The sequence below is a fragment of the Rhinopithecus roxellana genome, chromosome 12, assembly GCF_007565055.1.
Source record: "Rhinopithecus roxellana isolate Shanxi Qingling chromosome 12, ASM756505v1, whole genome shotgun sequence".
In the NCBI taxonomy this organism is placed as follows: domain Eukaryota; kingdom Metazoa; phylum Chordata; class Mammalia; order Primates; family Cercopithecidae; genus Rhinopithecus; species Rhinopithecus roxellana.
Genome location: NC_044560.1, coordinates 10,442,981 through 10,451,603, shown reverse-complemented (window position 1 = coordinate 10,451,603; position 8,623 = coordinate 10,442,981). Strand labels below are relative to the sequence as shown.

At 55.0% G+C, this 8,623-nt stretch overlaps 1 protein-coding gene across 2 annotated transcripts in view; it reads left to right on the top strand.

The window, feature by feature from the left end:
- The first annotated feature begins 245 nt into the window (after nucleotides 1–245).
- Nucleotides 246–8,623, top strand: part of ECE1 (endothelin converting enzyme 1) — a 132,027-nt gene continuing 123,649 nt past the window's right edge. The window contains exon 1 of one of the 2 annotated variants that reach the window (XM_010364340.2): nucleotides 246–406. In XM_010364340.2, coding sequence (XP_010362642.1) covers nucleotides 404–406 — 3 coding nt within the window. In that variant the 5' untranslated portion in view covers nucleotides 246–403. Of the gene's footprint in view, nucleotides 407–650; nucleotides 847–8,623 lie in introns of those variants that run through there. The other variant, XM_030941866.1, reaches the window with a different exon arrangement.

Below are 8,623 nucleotides of genomic sequence, written 5' to 3'. Positions count from 1 at the left end.
GAGCCTCTTGCCGGTTCTTCCTGCTCCCAACGCCGGTCTCGGCAAGGTCCGGATCCCGCACCCCGAAGCCACAGCCTCCAGGGTCCCGGCGCAGCCCGGGCAGCCGGCTCCTAGCGCGCCAAGGGTTAAGGGCCCGCGCGGGCGCGGGTAGTGTGGCCTCCGGCTGTGATTGGCTGCGCCACCCAGGCCCCGGCCCCCGCGCCCTGCCATTGGGCCCGCGGCGGCCCCGCCCCCTCTGGGACTGGGCGCCGAAGCCGCGAGCTCGCCCGCTGGAGCCGAGCGCGCCGCCGGGGCCAGACAGCAGAGCTGTCGGAGCAGCGGGGCTGGGAGCCGGGAGTCCGGAGCTGGGAATCGGGGGCCAGGCACGGGGAGCGGCGCGGAGCCGGGGAGGAGCACGCGAGCTATGGTGAGTGCCGCGTCCAGAGGTCCGGTCCGGTCCAACCCAGCCTCGACGGTCCCGGGCAGCGGCGCCGCGGGTGGCACCCGGGGCCGCCCTGACTCGCGGGGGGGCTGGGCGCCGGCTGCATCAGCAGCCCCCGCCCGGCCCTCGGAAGGCGTGCAGTCGGGGGGCGCCTGGGCAGAGCGCGGCTCTCCGGGCGGCGCTGCGCTCGGTCCCGTCGGGGGCGGCCGCGCCGAGCTTGGTTCTGGTCCCGGCCGGATGTGGGGGGCTCGGGGTCCCCGGCTCGCTTTGGGGACGGTTGCTGCGTTCTGGTTTGGGTTGTCCTGAAGTCCCTGGACTCGGCTTGGCTTGGAGACCCAGGGCAGCCGGGCTGGGTCGGGCTCGCGGGTGGCGGCGATTCCGAAGTGCCTGGATGCAGCTGGACCTGAGCGTCCCGGGACACTGAGGTCGGTCTGGGGCTCGCCTTGGGGCACCGTGGGTGGCCACGCCCGGCGCATTCGGAGGGCTACGTTGCGGCCCTCTGGGACTGCTGATCCAGCTGTGGCCTAAGGGGTGTATGTGGTGGCGGGACAGCTAGGTCGGTGCTGTCAGAGACCAGGGGACACTCGGGGGCCCTGCACCCACGATCCGGTCTCCCCAGCATCTCCCGGTGGATGGGTCCTCAGAGGAGGGACTTGCTGAGGCCAAGTACTGACTGCGATAGGCAGGGTACCGGGCAGAAGGGGAACTGGGGAGGGGCGTTTCATGGGGCTCTCTGAAGTCCCAGAAGAGAAATTCATTTGATCCAGGCTGGGCTCCCTGGGGGGCTGTTGGGAGGGGCATTGTCCCTGGACCCCAAGAGCAAAGGCCCTTTGTCCACTTGTCCAGGGCAGGGTGCTGGCCTCTCCGTCACGGGGAGGGAGCCGTCTACTTCTCTTTGGCTTCTTTCCCCATAGACCAGCCACTCTGATTCCCTCTCCTAGTTCTGTTCTGTGTCCTGTGAAGTGGGTCCAGGTCACCATATAGGGCAGAGGAGGGCATGTGTCTGGGACGGTGGCTGCCAGTACCTGTGATCCAGCCACCTCCTCTTCTCTGTGATGATGCTGCCAAGCCCGAGGGCTCCTGGATGGGAGCAGGACGGGACCCCCTGTAAAGCTGAAGAGTCCCACAGTGGTTCCCAACCCCTGCTCTGCCCAGAGCTGGAGTCCCCTTACAATCCCCCCATCTCTCCCTTCCAAGGCCTCTCTCTTCTCACCCAGCTAGGGTCTTCCTCGCTTAGGCACCACCAGCTGCCTCACTAGAGTCAGAAGCAGTGGAATTATGGCTTAGTTCTATACCTGAAGGTGCTTAGAGACCACCTGGGACTCAACCTACCTCCTCCATTAGGAATCTCCGCTGTAATGCCCCGCCTAGACGGTTTCCGTGACAGGGAGTGCACTATCTGTGGAACAGCACTGGATTTAAAGTCTCAGTGTATGGGCACTAAAAGGCCATGAGACTTTGAGGTTGTATGATCCCCTCTGCCTTTAAGCCCACCCTGAGTTACTCATAAAGAAAATTTTTTCTTCCTTAAAAACCACCGAAAAAAGAAAGAGGTCCCCTCACTCTGCTTTGGTGACACTTTATAGGTCCTTACAACCCAAAAAGCCTGCCAGCCCATTGTGAAGAGCCCAGGCTTTGGCATCAAACCAATTTGTGTTTGAGCCCCATCCCCTCCCCTTCCCCACAGGGACTTTGGTCTAGTTGAGCATCACCCTTGAGTTTCAGTTTCCTCATCTGCAAGACGAGATGATAACGCTTATTTCCGAAGGGTGAGATAACCCAAGTGAGAGTGCTTTGCTTCAGTACTGCTTAGTTTTCCTTTCTTTTCCAACCTTGAACCCACACTGGAAAGTTCTACCTAACATCTAACCTATTTGCCTGGGGGATGTCTCTGGAATCTAAGAACAAAGGCCCGTCATCCATCTGTCCAGGGCTAGGTGCTGGCTTTTCCAGCACAGGGACAGAGGCCACCTATTTGCTGGCCTGGAAGAAGGATGAAAGTTTATCATGTTGTAGGGAGGAGACCGTGATACTTTTGTCTGTCATTCAGCCAGGATGTGTTGAACACTTACTCTAAGCCAAACCCCGTGTGAGGGAGGAAAGAATTGACTGAATAAAGTGTTAAGGGAGCTTCCACCAGGCCATAAATGTCTGCACTGGTCCTCAGGCTCTTTGGCACGCCCTTGGAGAGGTAGAAATATGCCAGGCAGGGGCTCTCTCCAGGCTGGAGAGATGAGAGAAAGCTTCATGGAGCAGGTGACATCTGAACTGGTAGGGATATCCCGGGAGGGGGACCTGTGTGACAGAGGAGCAGAGGTGTGAGTGCACAGGACAGGCTCCTGGAAAGCCCAGAATGGGGCTGGTCTGGTACCTGGCTATGGAAGGACCAGGAAAGAGAAGAGAAAGAGGGCAAAAAGGTTGCTGAGGCCAGAGAGTACGAGGCTGAGGAAGTCCACGGTGGATTGGTAACTGGCTGTGCGTGCATGGGGTGGAGGCTGATGTCAGGCCTCCCTGGCTCCTGTCGTTTTAATTTCCTCTAACATTGGTTCCTGTGCTGTCATTCCTGAGGCGGGGGTGATTCGGGACTGATCAAGTGTTTATTCCCTGGATCTCCTGCTCTGCAGCTTTTAAACAAATCCAGCACTCCTTTCTTTGCAGTGTGGCCAAGTTGTCCCTGGCCCCTGGGTTCCTAATAGGGCGTGTTTGCAGGGTGTGTATGTGTGTCTCTGTGTGTATCTGTGTGTGTGTGTGTGTGTCTGTGTCTGTGTCTGTGTCTGTGTGATGTGTTTCCTGTTGTCCTGGCTGAATCTCCCCAATGGTCCCCAGCTCCCCACCCACGTCTCTGACCCCTTGGCAGGGAGTCAGTGCTGTTCTTAAAGGCCTCTGTTCTCCAAGGCCTCGGGTGGACCCTCTCCCCTGCTTACTCCCAGTGCAGGCCATGGGCCGAGGGTTCTGAGGAGGCCTTTTATATCTCCTGCCTCCAGTTGTACTCAAACCACCCTGCAGCAGGCACAGAGAGGTGAAGGAGGTTGCCCAGGGTCACAGAGCAAGATAGTACCAGAGCAGGCACAAACCCCCTTGACTTTTGGAGGGTTAACCTGGCAAACAGTTTCGAGAAGGAAGCCAAACCCATCATCCCCTATCTGCAGTCGTGGCACCTTGAGAATGTTCCTTCATATTCCAAGCTGGGGCTGAGTTGAGGCTACCGCTGCGGGTTGGGAATGCTCTTTACTATACAGCAGTTGAGTTGAAAACAGGGCCCAGGGTTCAGGTTTGAATCCTGATGTACTTACCAGCTTTCTGTGTGACCTTGGGTCAGCCATTCCCCCACTCTGTGCCACCTTTCCTACAAAGTGGGGCAGATTTGCTCCACTTCTCAAGATATCGTGAGGATCCAATGGATGTGGAAACACTGTGGGAACTATTAAGAATGTGCGGGAGTCCGGGGGCGGTGGCTCACGCTTGTAATCCCAGCATTTTTCAGGGCGAGGCGGGAGGATCACTTGAGGCTGGGAGTTCAAGATCAACCGGGGCAACATAGTGAGACCCTATCTTAAAAAAAAAAAAAAGGTAGGGAGAAGTGTTACTGTTTGAAGCTAGGAGACTAACCACATGCCCCCACATCACTCTGGTGCCTCTCAGCCACTCCAGATGCGGCTCCCAGGGCACCGTGCGTACTTTACCCTGGGCAGCCTGTGCCCCTGCCGGTAACTGGGCTACTGAGGCCTCCTTGTATTGCTACACTCTTTTGGTAAACAAGGATGTTATAACCTTTTGTTAAAGAATAAATACATTGTTTTCCCTGCAGAGTTGGAGAGGCCAAGGGAAGAACAGGATTTGAGGCATGAGAGGGCTACAGGGTGGGCTTGGCAGAATGTTCTGGGCATTAGCCCAGAAAGCCAGCTTGGCCAAGTCCACACTTTCACGTCTACGGTGAGAGAGGAACCATGAGCAAATGTTTACAATTTTTTGTGCTTCTGCTCAATTTTTTTCTCTCCAATTGACTGGGTAAGCCCCCGGCCATAGTCAAAGGGCTTCATTCATTCCTTCATTCATTCACTCACCAAACAAGTGTGCTCGGCACAACGCAAAGCATGGGGGCTGTGGTCAGTGTGAGTGAGACTATAGGTCTTTCTCTCCCACAGTCTGATGGACAGGCAGGCAGACAGATGCAGAGCAGGAAATTACAAGCGCAATTACTGTTGCCAAGGAGACGCGGGGGGCTGTGGGAGTGGACCGGGAACCTGACCTGAGGATCAGAAAAGGCTCCCTGAGCACATAGCATTGAAGCCATAATGTAGAGTGAGTGGGACTGGGAAGAGTGTTGGGGGACGGGGGGTGGAGGGAGCAGAATGCGCCAGAGTACAGACCGCTGTGCCTTCAGGGATGGTTCATCTGGAGCGCAGAGGACCATGCTTAGGAGGTGGCCCCAGAGGGTACACTCAGGGATGGTAATATGAAGGACCTGGGGCTCAATCCTCAGGGCAGTGGGGAGCCACTCAGGAGTTTATTTTTTAAATTTTATTTATTTATTTATTTATTTATTTATTTATTTATTTATTTATTTATTGAGACACAGTCTTGCTGTGTCACCCAGGCTGGAGTGCAGTGGCGCGATCTCAGCTAACTGTAACCTCTGCCTCCCCGGTTCAAGTGATTCTCCTCAGTCTCCCAAGTAGCCGGGACTATAGGCGCGCCACCATGCCTGACTACCTTTGGTATTTTTTTAGTAGACACCGAGTTTCACCATGTTGCCCAGGCTGGTCTTGAACTCCTAACCTCAAGTGATCCAGCCGCCTCAGCCTCCTACAGTGCTGGGATTATAGGTGTGAGCTACCACACCTGGCCTGCTGAGGAGTTTAGAGTCAGGGGAGTGACATGGTCGGATTTGCATTCTGAGATGGTCACAGGCTGCTTTGGTGGAATGTTTCTTAGACACCGAGCTTTGGACACATAAAAATGAGAAGGGGCGGTTTACCTGTCCTTGAAGAGTTAATAGTCTGAGGGGCATAGTTTAATGAACAACCAGTGCTGGCGGAACCCCACTGTCAAGGTAGCACTGGGAGTCCAGGGCTGAGGGCCTGCCCTTTCCTTGGGCCCCTGAGGGCAGGGTGGCTGGGATGCCCCAGGCCTGTCTTGGTAGGCTGACAAGCCTAGGAATGGCTCCCTCCTCCCAACAGGGCCCCTTCAGACTTCCTGGGGGAAGGTGTAAACAGGGGAGCAAGTTTCTGGAGAACATTCAGGAAATCAGCTTGGTGGGGGTCTAACATCAGGGAGGGGGGCCTGGCTTCTGGGCCTTCTAAAGACCGTAGAGCACTTGTATGAAAAGGGGATTAGGAACCACCTACTTCAAGGCCCCTGTTTTACAAGTGGGAAGACTGAGAGACAAAATGAGCATCTACTATGTGCCTGGCACTTAAATGGAATCTCTGCTCTTCACACCAACCCCAGGGAGGAGAGCGAGCCTTATTTCAGAGTTGTAAAAGCTGAGGCTCAAAGGTCACTTAGGGAATTAGGGACGGGAGCAAGACAGTGGCTCCCCGATTCCTCTAGATTATGGCTTCAGTCCCAAGCTACCACTCAATTTGGCAGAAACTTGGCCTTCCTGGGAAAGCCCGCTGGGACAGGGATAGGACGGTTGAGCCAGTAGCCAAAGGCATTGAGAGCTAATTGGGGCTGGACACTGGCCAGGCTAAAATGCTGGTTATTTATTGTTCACCTTTGCACGGCACTTGACAGACCTTTTCTTCCCTATTCCCTGACTGTTGTTGGATTCCCACTGCCAATTAGTGGCAGAACTAGAACTCGAACTCAGGCCTTGTGACTCCCAGCCCAGCTCCCCCCGCTCCCAACACCCAGATCCCCAGCTCCCTAGCTCCCCAGCTCAGATAACAGCCCCTCCCTGTCTGGCAACACCTGGTCTCCTGGCCTGGGTCTCCAGTACCCCCCACCTGCAACACCTGGTGTCCCAGCCTTTCTGACCACATGGCCCTCTAAGCAGTAGGAGCAGCCCCTGGCCCAGAAACCTTCTCTCCCCATCCTCCTCCCACAAACTGCCTTCCCTCCTTGGCTGGGAAGGCAGGAGGGTGGGCCTGGGGTGGCAGCCAGGCGGAGTTAGGTTACAGTGTAAACACAGTCATGTCAATATTTACCTCTGCCTGGAACCAGAGCTTCCCACCTCCCTGCCTTACTCCCTCTAGCTGCTCATCCAACTGCACGTGGCCTGCTCCCAGGCTCTGATCTGGTCATTGAAAGCAAGGCCAGGGTGGCTTCCAGGCCAGGCTCTGCCACTAATCCTTCTTGTGTTCCTGAACTGCAGTCTCCCTTCCTGGGCCTCAGTCTTCCCATCTGTGAAATGACATGGCTGGAGCAGACTGACTCCAGGGCCGTCTTCAGTGATGACATGCAGGATGACAAGTATAATACTCTCGTTCAGAGGATAGACTCCAAGTTGTGCAGATCTGGGTTTGAATCCCAGCGCCACCACTTCCTCACCGTGAGATTGGGGGCAAGGCACCTAACCCCTTTGAGCTCCAGCTTCTTCCTCTCTAAAATGAGAACCTAGCGGTCAGTACCCATTTTGTTTGTTGGTGAGGATTCGTGAGCTATGTTTGCAGCACTTGGCACAGGATAAGGTTTGATTAAATGGTCATGGTGTTGGTTGTGATTCCAGATAAACATTTTATGATTCTCTGAATCCAGACACTGGGTTGCATCACTTGGAAACTGGAACCAAGGGTGTTGACTCTAACCTCATGTCCTCCTGGTCCTCTGAGAGGCCGCAGGCTGGGCTAGGGTGTCCAGGGGTTGAGAAAGCTCCTTGGTCAACGCCACACACACCCCCAGCTGCCTGGCCATTGGAGTCCCTTCTTATTGGGCAGAGGTCCAGGGCTGAAATGTCCTCAAAGATACGTGACCGTGAAAGGGATGAGGGAGGGCAGAGGGGGTGGAAGGGGAAGGAAGGGACTCATTTCCTCAGCAGTTCTTTCACAGAAGCTCTGAGTCCATTACCCACAGGAGCTGTTCCTTCCAGCACTGGAGAGGAGGGGGCGAGGGGCGAGGGGTGAGGACTGGCCGCCTTCAGGTGCCATATCTGAGCAGGCAGTGTGGGGAGGAGAGGGCAGGGAGGCGAGGTCTGCCCATGCAGCAGGAGTGGGCCTTGGAGACTGATGGGCCCAAGTTCAAACATGGTATCCTCACTTTTTGCATTGTCACCTTGGACAGTGTGTGTCACCTCGCCAAGCTTTATTTTCCTGTCTCTAATATGGAGCTTCTGGGGCAGTATTTTACACAGTAGTTAGAAGCGTTCAATCAGACCCTGTTTCAGAGTAGGCCAGATGAGGGCTGGCACATACAGAGGACGCAGTCGGTGTCACCTGCTGTTAATGTCATGACTGTTATGATGACACTGGATGCCAGACTGGACCTCGTGAGGGCAGAGATTGTGTTTCTAAAAATTGTGGTATAGTATAATTTACTTCAGTAATGTATGCACATCTTGTACAGCTCACGGTTTACAAATGCGCACACCTGCACACTACCTGGACCAAAGCGTGAACCATTCCCACGGTTCCCGTGTGCCTCCTCCATCAGTCCCCTGCAGCAGGTGGCCACTGGCCCTCTAGTTTGGCCTGGTTTTGAGCTTTCTCTGTGTGTATTCATTCATGTGTGCTCTTCTGTGCCTGGTTTTCTTCAGCTTTGGACAGCACGGAATGTTTGAGGTTTGTCCATGTCGCCTTTAGCAGTATCTGCTCCTTTTTAGGCTGAGTTGTGCCACATTGGGTGGATGTACGTGTAAATGTCCGTAGCTGACATTTGGACTGATTCCAGCCTGAGGCTCCTGTGACATTCTTGTATGTATCTCTTTGCAGACCTGAGCACTCATTTCTTTGGGGCACATACTTAGGAGTGCAACTTCTGAGTCAGAGGGGCAATACGTGTTTAACTTTCTTTTTTTGTTGTTTTTTTTGAGACGGAGTTTCACTCTTGTTGTCCAGGCTGGAGTGCAATGGCGCAGTCTTGGCTCACTGCAGTCTCCGCCTCCCGGGTTCAAGTGATTCTCCTGCCCCTGCCTCAGCCTCCTAAGTAGCCGGGATTATAGGCGCCAGCCACAACACCTGGCAATTTTTTTTTTTTTTTTTTTTTTTTTTTTTGAGACAGAGTCTCACTCTGTCACCCAGGCTGGAGTGCAGTGGAGTGATC